The sequence below is a fragment of the Carassius carassius genome, chromosome 45 (genome assembly GCF_963082965.1).
Source record: "Carassius carassius chromosome 45, fCarCar2.1, whole genome shotgun sequence".
NCBI lineage: Eukaryota > Metazoa > Chordata > Actinopteri > Cypriniformes > Cyprinidae > Carassius > Carassius carassius.
Window position 1 is genome coordinate 8,079,943 of NC_081799.1, and position 27,155 is coordinate 8,107,097.

Here is a 27,155-nt window from a genome sequence, read left to right on the forward strand (position 1 = left end):
AAAATAACAGCTGCTTTTAATGCGTGTCTTTTAACTAGACTCGTGAACAACATAAAACTGAACGACAACAGTGCTTATTTTGGTTCTCTTGGTACCCAACCTGCTGATCTCACAGGCCACACGGCCTTTCATCTCGATGACATCAGAGGAAGTGGCGAATCCCAGGCGCCGCAGCACACGCTTCCTGCACTTCAGCTCGTCCATCTGCAGCACGGTACGTGCTTTCTTTAGCTCGCGCTTTGCCGCTTTAATGTCGCCCGCAATCTAAAACAGACAAGCACACTGACAGTGAGAAAAGACACACTTCCTGTTTTAAATGTGTGATTTCACACATCAGAAACGTTACCTAAATATACATTTCAAAAACGCATGTTCCAGGAAGAAACTAAACAGCACTTCTCACAGTCACAACACACCTGTCACACACTTACACCCTTAAAGGTTTCCACAAACAAACCACATCTGTAAACATGCACTTGAACGTGTAAGGTTAAATCTTTTGCGTGTAACTCGACAACGAACTTGATGAAAGCATCACATAGAAAACATGGCTGACGCATAATGTTTTAACGCACTGACTTCACACTGTTACAACACCAAACCAAGCCAGGGTAGAGACAGCGCCACCATCTGCCTCAAGTGCACAAAACATGGGCAAAAATTAGTCTAACTTAGGAATAACGGAGAGTGTGACTTCATTCAATGCATTTCTGTGACTTCATTCAATGCATTTCTGGGGACTGCAGAATAGGGATTTTACTCAAGATCATTCATTATCTTTTCCGTCATTTGGAGTGGATTCATGTGCAATCACTGCTCTTTCTTTAAAAGAAAAAAGTCTTTACTGTTCAACATCAGAAATACTGTTGGGTTTTTATGGAGATGATGACGACGAGCAGGAAGTGGGTCTTGATTTCAAAAACACTTGACACATTTGTCATTAGTATTTAGAGTTATTTTAGTATTATTTACATCAAATTGTAGTATTTCAGCTAATATCAGTGAGACCGTAAGGTTTAATGGTGTTTGCCCACTACACTGCAGCTGGTTCACCAATAAAAGACTCGCTGTCTGAGTGGCTCTAATGCCATTATCCACTTTAAGGTTTATCCGAGATCTTTCTAAAGTGATTCAGACACAGACTGAAAACAGGACACTGAGAAGAGCTGAACTGTTTTCAAGCAAAAAGGGCAAGAATCTCTCACTCCTCCAGACACCACATCCAACAATCAACAATACATACTTCAGCATTCAATAATAAAGCTGTTTTGTGTATTGCTAATGTGTCGTCTAAATGCTATGACCTACATTCATGCCTACAACTAGGGCATGAGCTCAATGAACAATTGTACCACTTAATATTTCCCTATCCTAGACGAGACTCAAATGCATTCATATCAAAAACATTTTGTTTTACAATAGGTGACAATTGTTTTTTAAATTGTTACATTTTAGGAATGCACCGGTGACCGGCCATAAATCGGAACCGACCGGATTTTGCTTAAAATACACGATCGGCAATCGGCCGGTTTTTGGTCTTTTTTCAGCCGATTTTTCTGGAAGTGCGCCCGTGTGCACAGGCTACATTGTAATCATTCGCTATCATGACAGTTGTGTGGAAGTATTTCGAAATCTGTGCGCAGGACACGGGCTACTGATCAGCACTGTAAGCGCAGAGCTACACGTCTGAAGTAGGGGTGGGCAGATCGATCTAAATATCGATAGTATCGATGCCAACACTGGTATTGGTATCGGATCGATACAATTGTAATTGAATCGATATATTAATTTAAATATCTCTCATCTACGTTCATTATACCTTGCTCGTGTCTTCTACCTCTACAATCCTGAGCAAACGCTGCTTTCACATCCTGGCCCACTTTGTTACTCCCCCCCCCCCCCCCCCCTGCTGCTCTCCTGTGATTCGTTGTTGTGTCGTCACGTGACTCACTGACACAACGCGCCGAGGAGCAGCGAACAGACAGAGCGAAACTGATAGCACATTGAAGTCCAGAAGGGGGGCTCAGGGAATGTAATTGCACAGGTATATTTGTTCTTTGTTTGTTCTTCAGTAATAATTGTGTGCACTATTTCATTTGCTTTTAAAACCAGAAAAAAGGGAGAGATTTTTTTTATTCTTTATTTTTTTTATTTTAAAAGGCTGTAAAGAATTCATTCTACAGTGCCTAATAACTAATAATTGTGTGGACTTCAATACATTAATAAAAAACATTGGCTAAATAATTGATCATTCATCCACCTCAGAAATAATGACATAGACCTACTGCACTCCCCTACACAAGTTTTTTTTTTTTTTTTTTAAGTAAAAAGTATCGTATTGGTATCGGCGATACTGACCCTATATGTATTTGGTAGTATTTGCAGTATCGCCCACCACTAGTCTGAAGCACAGATAGCAGGAAGCAAATTGCCGACTGCACAAAATAAGAGTCCCTTTCCTGCTTACTGATGCTGTGCGAGTGTACTTTACCTGTTCGTGCCCTGGACAGGCGGAGAGAGTGAAGGGATGTTCAGCTCAACTTCTCACGTGTTGGATGAAAAAAGGAAACGGACTAAACTGTGACAAAACTGATTTTTTTTTTTTTGTAAAGTAGAACTTGCATACATGTTTGAAAAGCCAGAAGTAAACGTCGGTTCTGTATAGGATAATTATTTTTATTTTACCTTAAAATTATATCGACTGAATTTGATTTTAAAATCACCTGTTGTAGCACACTGAAAAAAGTGTTTCATTCATCCAATTAAAAAATATCTAGGGTAATTATCACATCTATATTTTTTAACTTGAGACAATAGTTATATCGGCTCAAGTAAAAAAATATAGATGTGAATCATTACCTTTTTTTTTTATTGTCTGAATGAAACACTTTGAATCTTTTTTTTATTTGCACCAACATTATTCGATTTTAACTTTTTGGAATAATATTTATATAGCATACCTTTATTTAGTCTCACTGGTTTTAAATTTAAAACCAAATTTAAAAACTAAAACATATACTGAATTACTGATGCTGAATGTGTGTTGATTGTGTTGTTTGGATTGTAGAACTATGCAGTTATTGCCTTTAATTTCACATGGTCACGGTTAATCTTTTAATTTAAGGCCAGTTCTATGTAGTTTCAACCCCATTAAAAAACAAAATCTAAAGGCTGATGTCTGTACCATATATGTTTGTATTGAATGTAGACTACTTACTGTGCAGTTACTGCTGTTAATTTAAGATGGTTACAGTTATTGTTTTCAATAGCCAAAACCAGTTTGGCCTATTAAATACCAAATAAACATCTTGTTTATGCACACAATTTTTTTTAAAAAAAATCGGAAATCGGTATCGGCCATGAAAAATCAAGATCGTGCACATTTAATTATAAATATTTTGTTATATTATGATTCAGGCATTAAATATTTTAAATCTAAAGCAAATTTTAAATATCCAAATGTTTTAAATATTTTATTTTAAAATATTGTACATATATTTTTAAATATATTAATTTACATTTATACAGTAAATATAGCACAATTTTAGAATATTTAATAATTAAAAGATAAGCATTGCATTAATAACATAAATAATAAAATGTATATATAAAATATATATTTAAATACAATGTGTTTGCATATGCATTATATACATTTATATAAACATTTTATATTTTCCAATCTAGCTGGTGTTAGGAAAGTTTCAGGATTTCTTGGCTGCTATGAAGGTTTAGTTCTGGGGTTACTCCCTGTAGATCTTTATAAGACAGGGTTGATCTAATCAAAGGTCTAATGTGGTTTGAGGGATATCCCAGGTCCCCATAATGCATCTGACCATTTCATTCCATAACATGCACAGCTCCTGCAGGGAACCTATTAAAACAAAAACACTTATCCCCTTAATGCCCCTGCACAATGTAAGCGATTATAGGGCCACATGATTGTTTGTGATCTGATTTGAGCGCCTATTCACCCTGCACTAATGTCAATTTCCTGCTTTTGTTTAGTTCTGGTGGACCTTCAACATTTCAGCCGCAAGGAAATGGCATCCACCCCTTCTGGTGCGCCTTAAACAATAGAGACATTCTTTAATTGACATTTGCGACTCCTGAGCTCAGCTGACCAGTAAAAGGTTGCATCTATGAAAATAAATGACATTTATATCACTCACACCATGACTTCTGCACATTCACTCATTATAGTGGACTCACCAGTGCTTTCTTCTCACACAGAGTGTAAACGGCCTCCAGGTTGGGGTCGCTGTGCAGGGGGTGCGTGTACATCCTGTGCTCGAACGCCTCCACCTTCTGAATGACCTTCTTCAGCGCTGGATCCTTGATGCCCATGTCGTCTATGGGATCTAGCAGAGGAACGCCATCTGGGAAACGTTTCTGCACCTCCTGGAAACCACAAACAGCAGCATTCATGTGCTTTTCTTTAAAAATTACTAATTCAAACATTACATTCAACACCTTCCAGTAGTTAGACCAATATACATTTTAATGTACGTAACTGACTAAAAAAATCTTTAAATAAAAATAATTTAAAAAAGGCAGTTTTTTCCATTTTTTTTTCAGGTCTACCCATTGTGTGTGTGTGTGTGTGTGTGTGTGTGCTGACCTGTATGGATTTGAGCATGCTCTGTCGGTTGTCATACGGCCGCAGGTCTTTAGGAATGTAGAGGCGCACAGAGCTAATGGAGGTGATGAGATGAAGAATCACAGGAACAACCTGAATGACAAACAAATGGTTCTGATTGGACGAAACTCTTTTGGCTGCCTCTTCATGAAGAACTTAACGTCATGGCCATATATGACCAAAACCACAGCGAGAAGCTGAAGGGGCAATCTAAACGCATTTAGCAGGACCGGCGTCGACATAAAGCAGAGTTTACAAGAAAAACAAGAGCCATCAGCTAAAGTCATCCAGCCTCAAGCCTCTGGAGCTCCAGCTAAATCACTTAACGCTCGACGAAAGAGGTCAAAAAAGGAAAACAATGACAAAAACACTGCACTTTTTATGCTTTGTGACACAGACAAGTTTCTCTAGTAGATTATGCTGTAAAAAATGCAATAAACACCAGTATTTTGAGCTCCAGCCAATTCAAAAAAACACGCTGGTGGGGGAAGGCCCTTATATTCCACAAAACAGACTGTTTGTAATATTGATTGTTAACTAAAAAAAGCTCAAATAAATGGAAAAACCTTTGAAAAATGTTTTTTGAAGTACAATTTGAAAATTAAAACTAATTCACAGAACATTAATTACTACAATACTACATGATAATAAAATGAGACTGTTTACTGTTTAATGACGTTAAATTGAAAATGAATCACATATCCAATACTGCAAAATACAGTTTCATGGACTTTAGATTTTCTTAATACATCTCTGGTATGTGTGGCAGCAAGTTAATAGTGAACGCTGTATTAAGACACAAATAAAACATTAACATTCGGGTTGCATGTCTTCTAGCTCTGGCCTCTGTTCTCAGTTTGTTTTGGTGGCTTCCTGTACATGGTTGAGGTAAAAAGTGTTTCTACATACATGCAAATCTAGGCTGGTGTGGCATTTCTGGGTCATGTTCGCTATCAAATTCCCAGTGTCTCTCTCTCACCTGCATCTCGCCTTTTTCTCCTGGGCCTACTGGTTTGGCTGCCTCCGTGGCTGCGTTCTTCAAGCTGTCTTTGCTGCAGTGGAGCAGAACCTCCACCACAAATAATGGCTCAGCATCCCCAACCGCAGCCTACAACACACATTTATAATATAACAATCCAATCACAAAATGTCCACTTTACAAATGAAGTAGTTCAGGTTTTTGTTTGCTGCCGGCAAGTTAAAAACCAAGTGCTGATGTATTCATCTCATCATGACTGATGTCAGAAACCTACAGAGGTCCAGAATGAGTCATATTTGCAGTTAAGTTTCATAAAAAAAAACATTTCCACTTGGAAATCTTGAGTTCTGCAAGTCACAATGGAATAGAAACATAAGATGAAGTAAAATTTGATTCCTCAATTTTTTACCACTGAGTTGGGCACTTTAAGCACAAAGAGCATCTGGTGATACCTTGACGTTTGTCTTCTTTTGGAAATTGACGACTATACCCCAACCGAAATCCAGATCTTCTTTTTTCACCTGGAAATCAAGAAACCAATGTCTCAACAAACCAAGAAAACGAACTGTAACTGTATGTGTTAGCACAGAAAGCGCTGCTGGACATGTACCCGGACCAGTCTGCCCGGCTGCAGGAAGGGCAGGCAGTATCTAGGTTTGTGAATGAACTCCTCAATTTCTTTGCCCAGTTTGGCCAGCTGCTGACGGATCTTGTAGTAGGTCACCACGCTCTCTTCATTAGGGATTCGTATTGCATTATACTCCTCCTCCAGCTTTTTCATCTCTGCGGGAATCACAAATTAAGATAAGAATGATATAAATAACATCCATGTAGTTCTGAAAGCTGTGACAACCCAATTACTGGTCACGTGTGCAAGCAAACGCCAGTTTTAACTGAATTTGAACTTTTCTATGAAACACATAAGAAAATATTTTGATTAATGTTTCCTGCTGCTCTTTTACAATGGTAAATGAACAACAGTTACAGAATTTGCTCTATGAGAAACATTGCTTTGAACCACAGCAGTTCTTACTCTCCACAACACCAGGCACCGCTCTGTAGTGCTGGAACTGGTAGAAGGATTTCTCCAGCATGTACTCTGGGTTGATCTCCTCCACACGCAGCAGATTCAGCACCATGTTGTAGGTCAGGTGGAACGCACTGTTCAGAGGATCCGCAGAACCCTACAAGAATAAAAGATGCTACTGAATAAATCTTCAATATGACATGAATCCAACACAATCCAGATGAGGAAGACGAGGTAAAATATTTTCTGCAACTATCGAATACCGTCAAATGGTTAAAAGTTTCTTCAAATGTATGCATTTGTTCTAATAAATTGCTTAGATGTTTTTTTCCCTCAAAGAAATCAATTTCATCTGAACTGCCAATGTTTATAATAGATTTAAAATGTTTAATTGAAAAAAAAAAAAAACTCAAAAAAAAAAAATAATACTCATGGTATGTATTTAACATCAGATTAATTTAATAATTTTTATTCATTTAGTGTACAAATGATATAATAAAAAGCTCTTTTAGAAAGTTTTACACTTCATCGACGCATGAAAAATTACATTCAAAACTATTCATGAACATTTCACGTTAAGACACAAATGAACAGGTGAATCAGAATTTTGAATCGACTCCCTGAAACAGTTTGAACTGCTTCACAGATTTTAATTACGTTTTAATACGAAAGTATCAGATGCTATTAAAACATCTTACTGCTATTAAAATGTCTTAATGGCAAAATTTAAACCTCACTAAAACAATTGCAATATTTTATCTTCATATTATGTACCATATTTTTCGGATTATAAGTCGCACTGGACTATAAGTCGCATTTATTTAGAACCAAGCACCAAGAGAAAACATTACCGTCTCCAGCCGCGAGAGGGCGCTCAATGTTTTCAGTGTAGACTACAGGAGCACTGAGCAGCATAGAGCGCCCTCTTGCGGCTGTAGACAGTAATGTTTTCTATTGGTTCATTTCTCTCGGTTCATGTCAAATTAAATTTGATTAATTTTATAGTCCGGAAAATACGGTACATATTGCGAATAAAAAGCTTCAAGCTTGTGCAAACATCTCTAAAAAAAATTCCACAACACATGTAGAATATAATATACAATCAACCACTGAAGCCTTTTTAAAATGCATCTAAAAATCTACTGACCACACGAAGAGTAAGAAAAGCACACAGCTCCGTCTATTAATCAACAGGTTTTGCAACAAAGAGCAAGACTTAGAGAAAATTGAGAAGGTACTACAGGCGTGCCAGTCGATTAATGTCATGGCCTTCCTAGTATTCTCTTGGAAACTTTACAGCAGAACCTTGATGAAAGTCAGGAAGGCATTGAGCAATACTTTAATAGACCCCAAGCAGAGATGGGATGCTTCAGAGGGGGATCGGGAGTCTGCAGGGACGAATCCTGGAGACCGAAATCGCTTGTGGACATCATGTTAAAGAGTGTAAGAGAGGGTGCCAAAGCTTAGAGTGGGGATAAGGGGTTTAGGATCAGTGTTTCTGTGTCTGAACTGCTTAAAGGAACCGTTCACCCAAAAACTAAATCAGTCATCGTGTTCATTTTGGAGCGTTACCTTCAGTAACTGTTTGCCCACTGCTGGGCTCATCTTCTCATCCACCATGAAAATGACTATTCCCCTCTCGTCCATTCCTCTTCTGCCAGCACGTCCTGACATCTGGATATACTCTCCAGAGGTGATCTAATGTGGAGGGTTGAAAAAGAACATTTGGCAAAAAAAATAAAATAAATTTTAAAAAGCAATAAAATGAGCACTTGAAAAAAAAAAAAAAAACACTTAGACAAAGAATGTGAAAAAACCCCAGCAAAAACATGTTATTGGTTAAAGATAACTTACGACATACAGATTTAATTTTTTTGTATTTAATAGTACAGTATGCATAATTTTACAGTAAATTCTGTTTTTGAATATATACTACAAAAATCTTTAAAATTATACTGAACAAGGCAATATATGCAGTTTATAATACATTTTGTTTTACAATTAACCAACGGTAAAAGAAGAATCCCAAAAGTGTGCTGCATCACATTCATTAGATTATTTAAATAACCTTATTTTTGTTATTGGTTATTTACTTTGTTTTGTTCCATTTTATTAATGTCTGGTAGTTAATGAAATATGGCTATGAAACTGTAAAATCACCAGGGAACGAAATTGATGAATTGACTGAATGAAAATACTGTAAAAGAGTAAGAGAGAAATAGTTGTCCAGTTTTCAGTGTCACATGATCCTTCATGTTTTTGGAGCTCAAGAAACATTTCTTATTTTCAATGTTGAGAAAGGTTACAGTGCTGCTTAATATTTTTGTGGAAACTGTTGCCGCGTTTCCACCGCAGGAACTTTACCCAGGAACTAGGGACTTTGGCCTGGTACTCCGTGTGTTTCCACCGCAGGAACCAGGAACTAAAAGTTCAGGGTAAAAAAAATGCCCCTCAGAAAGTCCCTGCTGGCGAGGTGGTACTTTTTCAAAGTTCCGGAACTTTCGGGGGCGGGACTTGGGCGCTAAACATGCTGATTGGTTGAGTTCACGCAGCATTAGTTGAGTTCAACCACCATTTATTCGGATCATTTTCAAAATATTTTGAATATATATTTCATTGTAATGGCTGTATATACACATATCCCTGAAATAAGTACATTTCTGCAGCTGTTATTATGTTTAAATGAAAACGAAAAGAGGGAATGGTATTTGAGATCCTATTTCGTTTTATTGTAAATATACAGAGAGGAAAATTGCAGTAGTCAAGGCGAGCTGACTGATGTTATCAAGTACGGTGCTGTTTGCAGATTAACCGGATATGCCTCGTCTTGGACATCACACTCCAGAGTCGAATGCACAAAGTCTGAACTACTGAGGATGCACATCCAAAATCAATGTACTTTGTATTGAGAAACGCGTGCAGACCTACGTCACCAGTCTATTTGCCCAATCTTCCCGGTACTTTACACCACGGTGGAAACGCAGAAAGCAACAGGTCTGGGGGGAAAAAAGTTCCTGGTTCAAATGTTCCGGGTAATTTCGGTGGAAACGCGGCATGTGATACCCTTTTGTTGACTCATGAATATAAAGTTCAAAAGAAAGGCATATATTTGAACTAGAAATTACTGGTATCATTAAAAACGTCTTTACTGTCACTTCTGATGAATTTAAAACATTCTTTCTGGTCACACTTTATTTTAAGGTCCAATTCTAGCTATTAGCAAACCATTAACTGCGACTTTTGCCTCCTAATTTCCTGCTTATTAATAGTCAGTAAGGTAGTTGTTAAGTTTATGTATCAGGTAGGGTTAGGGATGTAGAATGTGCTTTACAAGTATAAACAGCCAAAACCTGGCATGCTAATAAGCAACTAGTGAACAGTGAGAATTGGACCCAATACTAAAGTGTTAACTGCTTTCTTTTTTAATTCTTACTGACCCTAAACTTTTGAACATCAGTGTATATACTTCAGCATCGAAATTGGTCTCCGACTCCATAGATTTTTATGTTTTCCATTGATCAAGAAGTTGACGTGCCTAATGGTGGTAAAATCACCACAAGATGTGGTTGTTAGTAGATTTTGTTCTGGGGAAACATCTGCAGTTGCCCAAACGATAAGGTTTTCCATCTGAAAGTTCCTAACTGGTACGGCTCTGATAAATCACAACCTGGCACAAGCCTCAAACAATGTAACATATCAGCCCACTCGTTTTACAAATATTGTTTTTGCCTGATAACCCCTCCTAACGTTCTCCCGCTATATTACAGCAACCCGCCGCTGACCCCAGATCAGTTTTTTCTTCTACTGACTGCTAAACGTCCCAGAGAGGGGTTCAGTGCCTGCGATCGGTTAGCCAAAACCTTGAGCGTGCGTTTTCTGGCAGACTCATGGATACCAGATGTTCCTTACAAAACGTTTTAGATGGCAGCTTCCACCGCTCACTCGCTCTCTGCCAAGGGCCCCTTTTATTCACAACAGCTTCAGTCATTGCCTCACACTCACGCAAACAATACGTGGCAGCTTGTTGTTTGACCCCATGTCCTCTCTGTTCAACGATGGACGAAGAGGCAAGGAAACGCATTTGGAAATTTGATTAGCAATTACTATGAGAAGCAGGACAGAGGATAACGTTTGTGATTTACCCAGCGGAAGTCTTTGCCGTCAAATTTGCGTGCACTGGTGAAGAGCACTGTTCTTGCAGGCATGTTGATTCCCATGGCAAACGTTTCTGTTGCAAACAAGGCCTAAAGAACAACAGAGAGAAAGATGATGAAAACTTTGGCAAAGATATTAGTGAGGTGTCTTAAAGTGGCAGTTCACAAAAAAAAACTTTTGTGCTAAAGATCAAACCTATATGACTTTCTTCCATGAAACACGAAACAAAGTTTGAAGAATAACCTGGCAGCTCTTGAGTGGTCAGTGACCTAAATGTTATTTTTGCTGCAAACTCAACCAAAATGTATTTAAATACACAAGTAATATTAGTTGATACAATGGATATCTGAAGTCATGCAATCATTTTGTGTGGGAATATTGAATATTCAAATTAATTAACTTGTATAACTTTGATGTCAATGATGTCTGGACACAAAATATGCAAGATCCTAATGATATTTGCCATCAAACAACATTAAAAATGCATTTTTCTTGGAGCTTCTGCAGAGTAAATAATAAATTTATTTTCATGCAAAGCTAACGTATGCCATCAGAAGACTTGGAACATAGACAATTCTTATTTGTGTTCCATGAGAGAATTTCACACAAGAAAAACAAGAGGGTGAGTAAATAAAAGAACAAAACCAAATAAACAAAACAAAAACCAAACAAAAATAAAAACCAAACGAAAGTGAATGTTAAAAAACATATCAAACAAAAACAAAAAACGCCAAACAATAAAGAAAACAAAACTGACATCAATCAAAACAAAGCAAAACTTGAAAAAGGTTGTCAGTTATGAATGACTCAATGTTCAGTCAAGGCAGAAGGGTTCATCCAACATTACACAAAAGGTGCTTCCAGTCGCTTGAAGGATCTCACCTTTATCAGTCCCTCAGAGAACAGGATCTCAATGGTCTCTTTCAGGATCGGGAGCAGGCCGCCATGATGAATACCAATTCCTCTCTTCAGCAACGGCAGAACATGCTCCACCTGTTGAGAAACAATCCCAAATAAACGCACAGCTTCAGGACTCCTCCAGGTCAAATGCCAAAAAGTAATGTTATTTAAGCAAAAATGTTCATATATTGTATAATACTTTTCCAAAACAACATAGAATAAATTCAAATCTATCATTTTTGTGTCAGGGAAGTGAAAATATCCACAAAGGCAAATCTGGGTCAGCAATATAAGGAGCTCAGAATAAGCTCGCAGAAATATGTCATTGAGAGCAAAAACAGACAAGGGCCAAGTTGAAGGATGGTCCATTCCTCGTAAAGGCAACCTTTACACAAACAGCATATCTGAACTAGTTCTCTGAACTAGTTCTGCAATCACTCATCCTCCAACAGCAGGAGTTCTGATGGAAAATCGGTTCATCCATGAACACCATCTGAACTGAGATCAGCACCTCTACTACACGAGTACTAGCCAAATACTGCGGTCCTGCAATGTGGAAATGGATGACAACACTGTTGAGATGTAGAAGCGGAGGAAATATGGTGTAGGAGTAACAGGAGGACCCGAAGAGAGAGTGGAAAGTTTTACGAGCCTCTTGAAACCATTTTGGGATTTGCTAAAACACCCAGTCACCTCAAATAGGTTTAACACTCACTGCCTGACTTTACTGTGGTCTGTGTGGCAGACCTTCAATTACCAACAGCTTACAAGATTAACTGAATATTTTGCTAAAACAGAAAAACTTGCATTTAAAAAAAGTATTGGATGTTAAAAATGGGAGACTTAACATCTTTAAAGCGTAACATGGTCAATGTGGGACACATTTTAGGGTAGTCAATAAAATGAAAATAGATTAGCAATTCTGAGTTTGGTTTGATTTAGTACCATTTAATTAAAAAAATGTCACCCAAAAATGTGGCAACATTTAATTTTAAATTGTTGATATGGCTGGTTAGAGTGCATCCCACTGGACAAGGACTTGCATTTCACAATGTCCCTGTGCTGCTGTTAAAAGACTTTTACCATGTTTTTCAGAATAATAATAATAATAAAAAAAAGGTTTTCGATATTTTCTAAATCTTGAAGTTATTACTGCATAATTAATGTTTTAAAGGAAAGTTGGCTTATTTCATAAACTAAACACAAATGTCTTGTGTGTCATATGTTAAACATATGTAGCTGACCCCAAAATATAGAAATATGTGGGAAAAGTATTTACCATTAGGCCATCTAATATGTAGAGGAGTTTATGCACATGACAATTTAGCATTATGTCTCTTGCTCACCAATGGATCCTCTGCAGTGAATGGGTGCCGTCAGAGTCCAAACAGCTGATAAAAGCATTGCAAAAATCCACACCAATCCTTAAGTCTTCCATTACAGGGTTCTAGAGTGCACCCTAATTTCTCAATGGTACGACTATGAACAATGGTGCGACCATCCGTTCAAAAAAAAAAAAAAAGTCTCAACGACTCCGAAGTCTCCCTGTGGTTCAACAACAGACACTAGAGCCCTGCATTTCAGCCTGAGTCCGACAGGCCCCGACCTTTTTACGCCCCTCAAGCTGGTCTTCGGGACAATTTTCACGTCATAGTTTAGATGCGGGCAGGGCCTCACATCTGTTTTAGACTTCCTTACTTTCATAATTTCGACATCCATCAATTAGTGATGAAAAACAATTGCTGTGCTGGTGGAAACAACAGGAGACCGTGCTACAGCGACTGATGCAGTTGCTGATCCTGACTCGTCATCTCATTTGACACAGCTTTAGAAAGAAGGGCATCTTTACGGATTATGATTATAATGAAACATTGTTAGATTTTTTTTTTATTTCATTAAGTAGTAATTTAAAGATATATTTATCATGTCTGTGAGGCATGTTTTCACTGAGTTTTGGTTCATTGTTATACTCCTGTTAAAGACGAGACGGCAGAAAGCGTATCATGTTTGTTTTCTTTATTTTATAAAAGCACAACGTTTTGTTGATATTGTGAATGCACACAAATAAAAAAAAGACTTATGTAGTTACGAATTATGTATTTTACCTTTATGAGCAAAAATGACGGCGTATCCACTGGAAAAAAAAACGTGAAAAAAGTGATCACACGGGCGTCTCCATGTCCTGAAGTGTCTCCGCACAAACTACTGGATATAGCGCACATTTATCTGGGTCTAATGTTTAAACATTGTTATATGCTTGAACGGTTTTAGATCTATAGATTTTATTTTAGGCAAGTCGTGATGATTTGAGAAGGCTAAATTGATCAAACATAGGCTCACTGTCTGCCGCTGGTAGCTTGGTCATTACTTAAAAAAAAAAAAAAAAAAAAAAAAAACAACGCTCCAACTGTTTTTCTAAATTAACAAAAAAAAAAAAACGAAATTAAATATAATTACTTTGCTATTACATACAAAATTATTTTAATAGCTGAAACAGTAGCATAAGCTGTTTAGGGACTGTTTAGCTGTTCAGATCAGACATCAGAGCATCCCTTCATTCAGACACCGTGGAAGATCTGATCAGAATCGGTGTAGAGGGGCCAAGTCTGGAAGATTTTGATTCTAGAGCGATTGTGGCCAGCTGGTTTAGTCAAGGCCGAAGATCAAGAAGACCAATGCAACCAGTGCAAGAAGTTAGTCTAGAGCCATGCATTAACATTTGTTTAGTACTGGACTTTTGGACTGTTTTCACTTGTAAACAGTGCTTGATCGGTGCCTATTCCTCTCCTGATACAGACAAGATGACTTTTTCACTAGAGAAAGCATTATTATGGACAGAGTACTCATATTAGCTAGAAGCAATGGTTTGAAGTTAAAAACATCCTAATGACTGGAGTGGTGTGGATTATTGTGATGTTTTTATCAGCAGTTTAGAGTCTCATGCTGAAGGCACCCATTCACTGCAGAGCATCCACTGGTCGGTGAACAAGTGATGTAATGCTACATTTCTCCAAAACTGTTCCCTTGATAAAACAAACTCATCCACATCTTGGACGGACAGAGTGAGTAAAAAAACTGTACTATTCCCTTAACGCCAATTTAAGTAATCCATTAGCAAGTTGTTGTTGAAGTGCCTCAATGACAGCACCCTTTAACAATATTCAGGCAAACAAGTTATCGGTTTATGATGGATACTTAAATTAGTAAACTTATTTTATTATGAACATACTCCGCTTAATACAACATTGCACAAAACACAGAAGTCTACCTGTGGCAGCTTTTTGTCTTCATCAGACAGGCAGTCTGTGGCGTTGTTGAACACTTCTTCCACCAGTTTCTTCTCATCGTCTGGAGTTGGACAGAGAAATTAGAAATTAAACATCAGATGCACACTGGAATACTTCAGTGTGTGATCTCTGAAACACGGCCAGTATAACAAAGGTAGGTGTGTGTGTGTGTGCGCTTTATACAGATGCTCAGAGGACTTTTCATGATTGCTTGAGACACTCTACAAACCAGATATATATAAATAGACATACATACATATAGTGGGAGCAGCGTAAAGGCTGAGATTGAGAAAAATAAGATATTCATAAAGTGTACTGGGGAAAAGGAGAGCTCCCATTTTCTAGCTCCAAACGGAGTCTAGAAACAATGTGTGATGAAGCATTAGAAGATCTCTATTTCTGCCTACAGCATGTGGCGCAGTGGGATCCCAGTAGGCTCAGAGCATTCAAATTCACAGCATAGCAAAATACAAACTAAATATAGAGGAGCTGTTCTCAACTGGCTTTACTTTAGGTCATCAAATTGTGACCCAACACAATGTTAAAATCGTCAACAATGAACAATAAAAGGGTTTCAAATAAATCGTTGAAGTTTATTAAAACAACAGCAATAAGAGCTGCCAAATTTTATGCAATTAAATAAGTGTAACTTTGTTTAACAAAGCATATATTCCAGGGTTATTAATAATAAATAATGTTTTATTGTTTAAATGTTTTATTCCAGCTAGTTGCCTAGGCTACATTAATCAATTTAATTCATTTAACTTTTAATAAATAAAACTGATTTTTTTATTGGGCAAAAATAGCTACTAAATAAAATTATCTAATTGTATGTTTAAGTTAACAATATAACTTAGCCAAAAAAAAAATAAAAAAATCTAACTATTAACAAAAGAATATAGCATCGGAATGATACCAAACACTGATGTATTCATTTTCACAATATAATCATTACATTTGGTTCAGTGTGTAAACTGGTCTTTTGAGATAAGGCCAGTTGGACCACCTTGACATTTGGACTTTATCCTCCTCCCAAGTTTATTTAGCTATTTTATGCATGACATATGCTTAGGTGATTTTATTGTTTGCATTTAGCACTGTTTTTTTCTCTTCCATCAACAAAAAAACAGCCCAACCAGTTGAGAACCAATGATACAGATTAATAAAATCATCTGACTATACCAGGGGTCTCCAACCTTTTTGTGAGTGAGGGCTCCCTGAAGGGATAAAATAGTCTTGAGGGCTACTTGTTTGATATAGGCACACACACACGCACACACACAGTTTCAAGTTTTGAAAAATACAACAACAAACTGTAATATAATATTACAGTTTGTTGTTGTATAACAACAAAAAGCCTATATATTTAGGACAAAAAAACTATGGTAATTATATATTCAATAGTCATATTTAACAATATTACTAATATTGTTAAATATGACTATTGAATATATAATTGCCGTAGTTTTTCTGTCCTAAAAAAAGGGCATTTTGTCCTAAAAAATGGGGGGTCGTCTTATATTCGCGATATAGACAAAATCACGGGGGGAAAGGGAGAAAGAACAACGGCATAAATATGAAATAGTGACTGAATGATATACTTTACATACTTGCATGTAAAATTAGAAAAGCAACATAATATCTGTGTTTAACTAAATTAAAACGCTGCTCCTCTGCCGCGCGATATGCAAAGAGAAAAAGAGAGGTGCGCGCACGAGACGCAGAGCGAGAGAGAGAGACAGAGTGGTGCGCGCGCGCGAGACGAAGAGCGAGAGAGAGAGAGAGGTGCGCGCACGAGACGCAGAAAGAGAGAGATAGAGAGACGTGCCGATTCTATTTTTTTTAAATTATTGAATTATTTTATTATGTTTTAATGGTATATGAAATGTCACCAATAGTTATTTTCTCATTTTATGCCATTATCATAAAAAAAACGAAAGATTACAATTCAGGCTATTTATAGAACGTGCTCGGCGGGCGACTCAGAGACTCCACGCGGGCTACCAGGTGCCCTCGGGCACCACGTTGGAGACCACTGGACTATACCAATATGGCCACAACATTACTTGAGACCACAATATCTCTGCAGTGGTCACTGCTTAAAGAACTCCCCAAAAGATTGGAAAACCAGAAATGCAGAAAATGTTCTGGAAAGCCTGTATAAAGTCACACTTATGATGACATGTGCTAAGATAGAGCCAATGAAAACACTCTCCCTAGCTCAAGCAAAGACTCGCAAAACAGTAACAGCTGTGCGTATGACTGCTAGTGCGGTCCGAAGGGCTCACACATACACCATCAAAAGGCCAAAGACTTTGAGTATTGTGCACGCTATTTCTCAACCGAGACATGTTTAAATATCCACAATAATGCAACACTTCTGTGTGCACATCAGTCACTTTAAAAACCAAGTCCAATTAGGTCTTGCAAATCAAAGCCGTATGGGAAGACAGTTTAAAGTTGTGCATGCTGTCCGTTTCTCTGAAAAGGGAACGGAAGGCTTGACACGTCAATAGACTTTGATTCTGAAGGGCAACATTCATGCATTTGGCTCTGGAACCGATCCGGTTTCATAATGAATATTTAAAAAAAGAACTCCCTGTTTAAAAACTGAGAAAATTCTTCAAAAACAGCCCAAAGCTGAGCTCATTTATTTTTTTGGACATTTTTGGCCATGATTTGTATTTTATTTAATCTCTTTGTAATTAAGAGGAGAGATAAATCATCATTGCTCCCATATTTGAGCAATAAGAGTGAGATAAACCTAGTTTTAAAACCCCCAAAAAACAAGCCAATATTTCTTTAGAGATGAAAAATGACTTTCTGCCTCTTTCCAAGGATTAGTTTAACCACAGAATCAGTCCTTGCAGCTGTGACTGAAAAATTAAAGATATCCATAATTGTAAATGTCTTAGCAAGAAGCATTATTAATTATTAATCATTAATACCTGTGTTGAAATCCAGTTTAGCCACCTGCAGTGCGTAGGCCTCACATTCCTTCTTACTGAAGCTAAAGATAATCACCGGCTGGAAGTTCCTTTCCATGATCATCTTCACAATCTTAAAGACATTGGATGGACCTAAGAGAGAAAAAAACAAAAAACAAGACAGACGCATACATCAAAATTGGTGTAAACCAATATACAAATACTGATTGTGTTATTTTGATTACATGTTGACCATTGAATACTAACCTTTGGTTCCCCCCTTTCTGCCTTTGGGGTCCCATTTGCCCCCAGCGCTGCCTCCCGTGTCCCCTGCATCCCTCAGGACCTGCATTGCGGTGTTAAAATTGTCTTCTCTGAACTCTCCCTGACAAGAAACACCATAAAAACATGATTACATAACTGCAATGATGCTAGGAATATTTTCTAAAACTTGATCAGCTTATTGTGGATTGGAAGTTATGACACAGACACAGACACACACACACACACACACAGATGTTCCAGCTTTCAGAATCTGTGTTGAAGTACATCTAGATGTGCCACTCTTAAAGTAACAGTTCCAAATCTACACCCCTGACAGATAACAGAACACAAACTCCATTCCGAGATCACTGGGGTGTGTTTAACCTTCATCTCTGATGACAGAATAAAGCTATTAATGCAGCTTTTCAAAGTAATTGGGCTACTCACGTTCTCATCCACAACCAGGTGGAGTCCGTCTCCTCCTGCTGGAAAGACATAGTGCTGCAGTGGAGTGGGGCGGTAGTCGGTGTACACCACATGGCAGGGCTGCAAGTAAACACACGCAACTTCTGTTATGTGCATCTGACAAATTTTCATTATTTTCTGTTTTCAAATTTTCATTTAGCTGCAATATTTTTTTATATCAGATTAAGCATTTCTTTCAGGTTTAAAAAAAGTGGATGTCAGAACTGCTAAAGTGGAGGTTAGTATTCTTGATAAGGCATTCAAGGCTGCTGTTAGTGTTCTAAGAGTTTATAAGAGTGATGATCCACCTGTTTGTGAAGGTGACAAATCCACTCGGCAAACTGTCGAGCGTTGGGAATGGTGGCGGACAGGAAGACATGATGCACGTTGTCTGGCAGCAGGATGATGGTTTCCTCCCAGACCACGCCACGCTCTGCAGGTCATGTGACCCAGAAAGACACTCAATGACAGCTAGCATACAACAAACTTATATGCACATCATAATGGCCACGTACACCCTGTGAAGATTCAGGAGTGACAGCCGCATTTATATATGGGTGTATCTCGTGAACTGCAGGTTTGTGCATGTACAGAACAGAACACCACTGAAACCACAGCACGGTTTTTCCATCTTCAGTGTTTGGTATCTGCTATTATTGACCAAAGTAATATTACAGCAAACAATCAGAGCGGTCATGGCGCTTGGCAGAGTGTGCTCTTAAAGGGTTGCCATTTATTAGAAGCAACACTTTTTAAGCATCTTTTGGCTCATAAAGCAATCCAGTTTATAAAGTCAATAAAGTAGGAGCCTTTCCAGGATAACATGTTTGGATTTAAGTTTATTATGGGCTTGATCTTATCTGTTGTTGTTGTTTTTTGGCAATGCTAATGAGTCAAATCGTAACTGATTCAATGTGATTTCTTGCACCACATATACTGAAAACAGACAATTCTGATATGTTTTTAAAGAGAACCAGAAATTTTGGGTGAACTATCCCTTTAAGTACATTATTAACAACTAGTTGTTCCATTCAGTTCTGTACACACTGTAGAATTACTGCAAATGTGGTTATTATCTGATTTTCAGTTGTAGAATGTGGTTGTCATTCCATAAATGACTGAAGTGTGTGTGTGTGTGTGTGTGTGTGTCTAAGAACAGGATTAAGCATTAAAGGGTGAAGTGACAGCCAAATGTAGCTGCAGTGTGTAAATGAACAATATTTCATGAAACTTACGCTGATTAAGCATTAAATACAACCCACCTGAGTCTCTCATGTAATGGATCTCATCAAAGATGACCCACGCCACCTCCCTCATAACCTCTGACCCTCTGTACAGCATGCTCCTCAAAATCTGAAAGAAAACCCCCAACAAAACCATAAATTACTAAAGAACCAGTCGTTGGTGTTCCAGCGGATAACGGGCCGCCGTCTCACCTCGGTGGTCATGACCAGGCAGGAAGCTGTGGGGTTAATGGTGACGTCACCGGTCATCAGACCCACATCCTGGAACTCTTCGTACATCTCTCTGTACTTCTGATTGCTCAGAGCTTTGATGGGGCTGGTGAAGATCACTCGCTGCTTTTCTCGGAGAGCCAGAGCGATGGCATACCTGCGTGCAGAAGGACACCCTTAATCTAAAGAACTGCACACAGACAATATTTTAGTGTGATGACCACACTCACTCCGCACACACGGTCTTTCCTGCCGATGTGTGGGCCGACACAAGCACAGACTGGTTGTTATCGATGCAGAGGATGGCCTCGCGCTGGAAAGGGTCGAGTATGAAGGGGTACTCCTGCATTAGGAAAGCAAAACTTGTTTAAACAAAGGCAAATCATCGATGTTGTCAGAGGATGTTCAGTGAGCTTTATTAGATTACCTTAGCTGCTTTTCCAACGCGTGGTTTCAGTGGAGTGTATTCCTCGTCTGCAGGAAGAACCACCTGAGATAGAAAGACTGGGTCACAACATGAACATTCAACAGAGATGGGGTTTTCTCCACTGTGTTTGTGTGTACCTCATGAGTGCAGCCCTCCACAGTCTCCACCTGCTCCGCCTTCACTTTAGGCATGAGCTCTGACAGACTGAAGGATGACATGGATACAAATCAGAATTACTACACCTCAACTAAAAGTGGATTTTGTCCATACCAATAATTAAGATTGGAAAACCAAAATAGCAGATGATTAGCAATTAAGATTAGCAAGATTCACTTAATTTAGATTTCATGTGGACTTTAAAGTAAAAAAAAAAAAAGCATGTTACAATTGTAAAACCCACCTGCACCTACTAAATTCATTTAAAACATTACACAATAATAATTTGCAAAAGATACAGTAATGACGAAAATGTTTTGTAATGAACAATATGACTTAGCCTCAACTACTGACAAAGACCTTTTTTTAAATTAGAATTTCTCTTTTTTTTCTCTCTGAAAGACTGAAAACAGGCTTTTCTTATGGATTGTAAAACCCTTTTTAAATTTTCTTTTTTAGAATATAGAAAATGTGCAATGATCATTTTCATCTAATAATACACACTAAATATAAATGGCCATTTCATCACCTACAAACAAATAAGTGTTATTTTTATTTTATAACTTTATTTGACCTATTATGTTTCTTTTAGTTTCTAAAACTAAAAAAAAAAAAAAAAAAAACTATAAAACTGAAAACAGGCTTTTCTCATTTTAACTGTGAAACCCTCCAGTGCCAAATGTATTACATTTAAAAATAAATTAATTAAATCTAAATATCACAATTGATTTACCAACCCTGAGCAAGCTAATCAAGTTCTTCAGGATCACTAGAAAAATCACAGTTAGGGGAGTAAGATTAGAGTTTGAGATTAACTTTAATAAATAAATAAATAATAATAAAACCCCAGGACAAGATTTGAGGAACCCTGATTCACACCAATAACTGGCAGGTCCAAAAAGCAACTATTGGTGCTGATCAATCTGTAAACTTTTTGGGGAAGTCATGGCCTAGTGGTTAGAGAGTTTGACTCCTAACCCTAAGGTTGTGGGTTCGAATCTAGTGCCGGCAATACCACGACTTGGGTGCCCTTGAGCAAGGCATCGAACCCCCAACTGCTCCCTGGGCGCCGCAGCATAAATGGCTGCCCACTGCTCCGGGTGTGTGTTCACAGTGTGTGTGTGTGTGTGTGTGTGTGTGTGTGTGTGCACTTTGGATGGGTTAAATGGCAGAGCACGAATTCAGAGAATGGGTCACCATATTTGGCTGAATGTCACGTCACTTAAAACCACTATATACACTGACACTAAGAAGCCTGTCAGACATTTATCAGAAGCAGTACATAAACAGAAGTACACTGATCTTACTTGATCTCCTCAGCTGACACCGTTTCCAGCTTCTGTCTTTTCCCGAGCACCATCTCTTCTGGTCCGTCATCGTCAGCATCTCTTTTGCACACAGCTGCTGGTTCGCGTTTCTGTTTACCACCTTTATCAGGAGTCTTTCTATTAGAGGGAAAAACAACAAAGATTCACTCCAAAGCCACACAGTGCTCATCTGAATATTTCACAACCATTCTAGGTGGTCTCCTAGGATTGCCAAGCATTATTATAGTGTAAATTTATTTATTTATTTTATATATATATATATATATATATATATACATACACAGGTGCATCTCAGTAAATTAGAGTTATACCTTTAAAGTTGTCACGATGAAGTCCTTAGCAATGCATATAATGAATAAAAAATCAAGTTTTAATATACTTAAGATAGGAAATTTATAAAAAAATCTTTATGGGATGAGATTTTTACTTAATATCGTAATGATTTTTGGCATAAAAGAAAAATCGATCATTTGACCCATGCTTTGTATTATTGGCTATTGGTACAAATATACCCCAGCGACTTAAGACTGGATTTGTGCTCCAGGGTTACATATGTTCAAATGACAACTGCTCAACTGTCAAGAAACTTTAACGTAAATGCACAGGTCTATCTATCTGCAGGTGCATCTCAGTAAATTAGAATGTTGTGTAAAAGATCATTTATTTCAGTAATTCAACTCAAATTGTGAAACTCATGTATTAAATAAATTCAATGCACACAGATTGTAGTTAAAGTCTTTGGTTCTTTTAATTGTGATGATTCTCTCTGGGGATCAGGTCTGGTGAGTTTGCTGGCCAGTCAAGCACACCAACACCATGGTCATTTAACCAACTTTTGGTGTTTTTGGCAGTGTGGGCAGGTGCCAAATCCTGCTGGAAAATGAAATAAGTATCTTCAAAAAGCTGGTCAGCAGAAGGAAGAATGAAGTGAAAAAAAAGGGAAAAAATGACATTGCGATATTTTATTTTTCTGCGATATTGCGATATGAAATCTAATCAAATTTTTTATTACAAAGAAAAATGGGGTGAGCACACTTACATTCTCATTTTAAATGATTTAAACATCGACACCATCGTGTCAATTGATTAATATGCGCGAGGGAGAGAGATCAAGACAGCGCTCGTGTTGTTTGAAGACGGTGACCGTGCGGCCGGGGCTCTCTCTCTCTCTCAAAACTTTCACTCTATGATGGTTAAGCTGTGCAATTAATCCGCGAATCACATTCGTCAAGGGCCGGAGAGCAGCTGGCCCATACAGTTAATGAATAAGGGATCAACTACGACAGCCTACATTGCACATCCTGCGATGTGACTATCGTGGATTCGTACGATATCGATGCTTAAACGACACATCGTGCAGCCCTATGACGGACTGTGGAAACTTAACACTGGATTTCAAGCAACTTGGGCTATGAGCTTCTCCACTCTTCCTCCAGACTCTAGGACCTTGGTTTCCAAATGAAATACAGAACTTGCTCTCATCAGAAAATAGGACTTTGGAGCACTGGGCAACAGTCCAGTTCTTCTTATCCTTAGCCCAGGTAAGATGCCTCTGACGTTGTCTGTGGTTTGGAGTGGCTTAACAAGAGGAACACGACAACTGGAGCCAAATTCCTTGACACGTCTGTGTTTGGTGGCTCTTGATGCCTTGACCCCAGCCTCAGTCCATTCCTTGTGAAGTTCACTCAAATTCTTGAATCAATTTTGCTTGACAATCCTCATAAGGCTGTGGTTCTCTCATTGCCAGCTTCTTTGGCAATGGATGTTTGTGGCTTACACTACTTGTGAAGGGAGTTAAAGATTGTCTTCTGGACCACTGTCAGATCAGAAGTCTTCCCCATGATTGTGTAGCCTAGTGAACCAAACTGAGAGACACTTTTGAAGGTTCAGGAAACCTTTGCAGGTGTTTTGAGTTGATTAGCTGATTGGCATGTCACCATATTCTAATTTGTTGAGATAAAGGAACCAAAATCATCCCAATTAAAAGAACCAAAGACTTAAACTACTTCAATCTGTGTGCATTGAATTTATTTAATACACGAGTTTCACAATTTGAGTTGAATTACTGAAATAAATGATCTTTTCCACAACATTCTAATTTACTGAGATGCACCTGCAGATAGATAGACGTGTGCATTTACGTTAAAGTTTCTTGACAGTTGAGCAGTTGTCATTTGTCATTCTTAGAGAAAAATGGTATATGTGAGGATTTCCAGTCAGGATTTAGACCGTATCATAGTACTGAGACTGCTCTTCTTAGAGTTACAAATGATCTGCTCTTATCATCTGATCGTGGGTGTATCTCTCTATTAGTTTTATTGGATCTTAGTGCTGCGTTTGACACAATTGACCACAACATTCTTTTGCATAGACTTGAATACTTTGTTGGCATCAGTGGAAGTGCATTAGCATGGTTTAAATCGTACTTATATGACCGCCATCAGTTCGTAGCAGTGAATGAAGATGTATCCTATCGATCACAAGTGCAGTATGGAGTACCTCAAGGCTCAGTACTAGGGCCGCTACTCTTCACGCTTTATATGTTACCCTTGGGAGATATCATCAGGAAACATGGTGTTAGCTTTCACTGTTATGCTGATGATACTCAGCTCTATATTTCTTCGCAGCCCGGTGAAACACACCAATTTGAAAAACTAATGGATTGCATAGTCGATATAAAAAACTGGATGACGAGTAATTTCTTACTGCTAAATTCTGAAAAAACAGAGGTGTTAATTATAGGACCTAAAAACTCTGCTTGTAATAACCTAGAACACTGTCTAAGACTTGATGGTTGCTCTGTCAATTCTTCATCATCAGTTAGGAACCTAGGTGTGCTACTTGATCGCAATCTTTCCTTAGAAAGCCACATTTCTAGCATTTGTAAAACTGCATTTTTCCATCTCAAAAATATATCTAAATTACGCCCTATGCTCTCAATGTCAAATGCAGAAATGTTAATCCATGCATTTATGACCTCAAGGTTATATTATTGTAATGCTTTATTGGGTGGTTGTTCTGCACGCTTAGTAAACAAACTACAGCTAGTCCAAAATGCAGCAGCAAGAGTTCTTACTAGAACCAGGAACTATGACCATATTAGCCCGGTCCTGTCAACACTGCACTGGCTCCCTATCAAGCATCGCATAGATTTTAAAATATTGCTTATTACTTATAAAGCCCTGAATGGTTTAGCACCTCAGTATTTGAATGAGCTCCTTTTACATTATAATCCTCTACGTCCGCTACGTTCTCAAAACTCAGGCAATTTGATAATACCTAGAATATCAAAATCAACTGCAGGCGGCAGATCCTTTTCCTATTTGGCGCCCAAACTCTGGAATAACCTACCTAACATTGTTCGGGAGGCAGACACACTCTTGCAGTTTAAATCTAGATTAAAGACCCATCTCTTTAACCTGGCATACACATAACATACTAATATGCTTTTATTATCCAAATCCGTTAAAGGATTTTTAGGCTGCATTAATTAGGTAAACCGAAACCGGAAACACTTCCCATAACAACCTATGTACTTGCTACATCATTAGAAGAATGGCATCTACGCTAATATTTGTCTGTTTCTCTCTTGTTCCGAGGTCACCGTGGCCACCAGATCCAGTCTGTGTCCAGATCAGAGGGTCACTGCAGTCACCCGGATCCAGTACGTATCCAGACCAGATGGTGGATCAGCACCTAGAAAGGACCTCTACATCCCTGAAAGACAGCGGAGACCAGGACAACTAGAGCCCCAGATACAGATCCCCTGTAAAAGACCTTGTCTCAGAGGAGCACCAGGACAAGACCACAGGAAACAGATGATTCTTCTGCACAATCTGACTTTGCTGCAGCCTGGAATTGAACTACTGGTTTCGTCTGGTCAGAGGAGAACTGGCCCCCCCAACTGAGCCTGGTTTCTCCCAAGGTTTTTTTCTCCATTCTGTCACCGATGGAGTTTCGGTTCCTTGCCGCTGTCGCCTCTGCCTTGCTTAGTTGGGGACACTTCATCTACAGCGATATCGTTGACTTGATTGCAAATAAATGCACAGACACTATTTAACTGAACAGAGATGACATAACTGAATCCAATGATGAACTGCCTTTAACTATCATTTTTGCATTATTGACACTGTTTTCCTAATGAATGTTGTTCAGTTGCTTTGACGCAATGTATTTTGTTTAAAGCGCTATATAAATAAAGGTGACATTGACATTGACATTTGAACATATGTAACCCTGGAGCACAAATCCAGTCTTAAGTCGCTGGGGTATATTTGTACCAATAGCCAATAATACAAAGCATGGGCCAAATTATCGATTTTTCTTTTATGCCAAAAATCTTTAGGATATTAAGTAAAAAATCTCATCCCATAAAGATTTTTTTTTACAAATTTCCTATCTTAAGTATATTAAAACTTTATATGCATTGCTAAGGACTTCATCGTGACAACTTTAAAGGTGATTTTCTCAATTTTACGATTTTTTTGTTTTTGGTCGCTCAGATTACAAATTTTCAAATAGTTGCATCTCAGCCAAATATCGTCCTAACAAACCACACATCAATGGAAATTTAATTTATTCAGTTTTCAGATGATACATTGATCTCAATTTAAAAAAAACTGACCCTTACGTCTGGTTTTGTGGAGTGGGGTCACGTATAAGAGATTTAGTGAGCCAAGCTCCTTTATTAGACAATACAAACAAACGTAATTACGTAAAACAGCTGCATTAAACATAACAGCAAGAGAGTGTTCAAACACGAAATGGTGAAAGCTGTATTATGAGTGTAAACGGCTGATACTTTAAGAGTTACTATGCAAGTTTATCCATGCGCGCGCGTCACATGTGTTCAACACGAGCAGTCAAACACTAACGTCACAGTATCTAGAGATCAGTTGTGTAAAACAATCGTACATCCCATTCGGTCACATACCCTGCCTGAGCTGTGGACTTTGGAGTGGCTTTTTTGCTTGAACCGGCCTGTTCTTCATCAAACACGCTGAACAAATCGTCTCCAAAAGCGTCCGCCATGACTCCAGCAGCAGACACAACACCCACAATGCGTTGCGCTGGCCGCGTGCCGGAAATGACATACGACCGGTCATACGCGTGAAGTGGGCAACGGTTAAAGAGACGCAACAAAAGAC

The 27,155-nt window shown here is 38.3% G+C and overlaps 1 protein-coding gene across 1 annotated transcript in view; it reads right to left on the minus strand.

The window, feature by feature from the left end:
• The window catches only part of mtrex (Mtr4 exosome RNA helicase), a 31,171-nt gene extending 4,062 nt beyond the window's left edge, over positions 1 to 27,109 (minus strand). The window contains exons 1-22 of the mRNA XM_059539825.1: positions 26,942 to 27,109; positions 21,988 to 22,125; positions 20,662 to 20,728; positions 20,525 to 20,587; positions 20,328 to 20,440; positions 20,080 to 20,254; positions 19,906 to 19,996; positions 18,952 to 19,076; positions 18,626 to 18,724; positions 18,182 to 18,299; positions 17,936 to 18,067; positions 14,969 to 15,048; positions 11,683 to 11,793; positions 10,788 to 10,889; positions 8,218 to 8,343; positions 6,652 to 6,802; positions 6,229 to 6,401; positions 6,071 to 6,139; positions 5,619 to 5,747; positions 4,622 to 4,732; positions 4,213 to 4,401; positions 101 to 264 (exon numbers count right to left, since the gene is read on the minus strand). Of these exons, the coding sequence (XP_059395808.1) occupies positions 101 to 264; positions 4,213 to 4,401; positions 4,622 to 4,732; positions 5,619 to 5,747; positions 6,071 to 6,139; positions 6,229 to 6,401; positions 6,652 to 6,802; positions 8,218 to 8,343; positions 10,788 to 10,889; positions 11,683 to 11,793; positions 14,969 to 15,048; positions 17,936 to 18,067; positions 18,182 to 18,299; positions 18,626 to 18,724; positions 18,952 to 19,076; positions 19,906 to 19,996; positions 20,080 to 20,254; positions 20,328 to 20,440; positions 20,525 to 20,587; positions 20,662 to 20,728; positions 21,988 to 22,125; positions 26,942 to 27,039 (2,624 nt within the window). The 5' untranslated portion in view covers positions 27,040 to 27,109. The remainder of the gene's footprint in view (positions 1 to 100; positions 265 to 4,212; positions 4,402 to 4,621; positions 4,733 to 5,618; positions 5,748 to 6,070; positions 6,140 to 6,228; positions 6,402 to 6,651; positions 6,803 to 8,217; positions 8,344 to 10,787; positions 10,890 to 11,682; positions 11,794 to 14,968; positions 15,049 to 17,935; positions 18,068 to 18,181; positions 18,300 to 18,625; positions 18,725 to 18,951; positions 19,077 to 19,905; positions 19,997 to 20,079; positions 20,255 to 20,327; positions 20,441 to 20,524; positions 20,588 to 20,661; positions 20,729 to 21,987; positions 22,126 to 26,941) is intronic.
• Between the last annotated feature and the right edge of the window lie 46 nt (positions 27,110 to 27,155).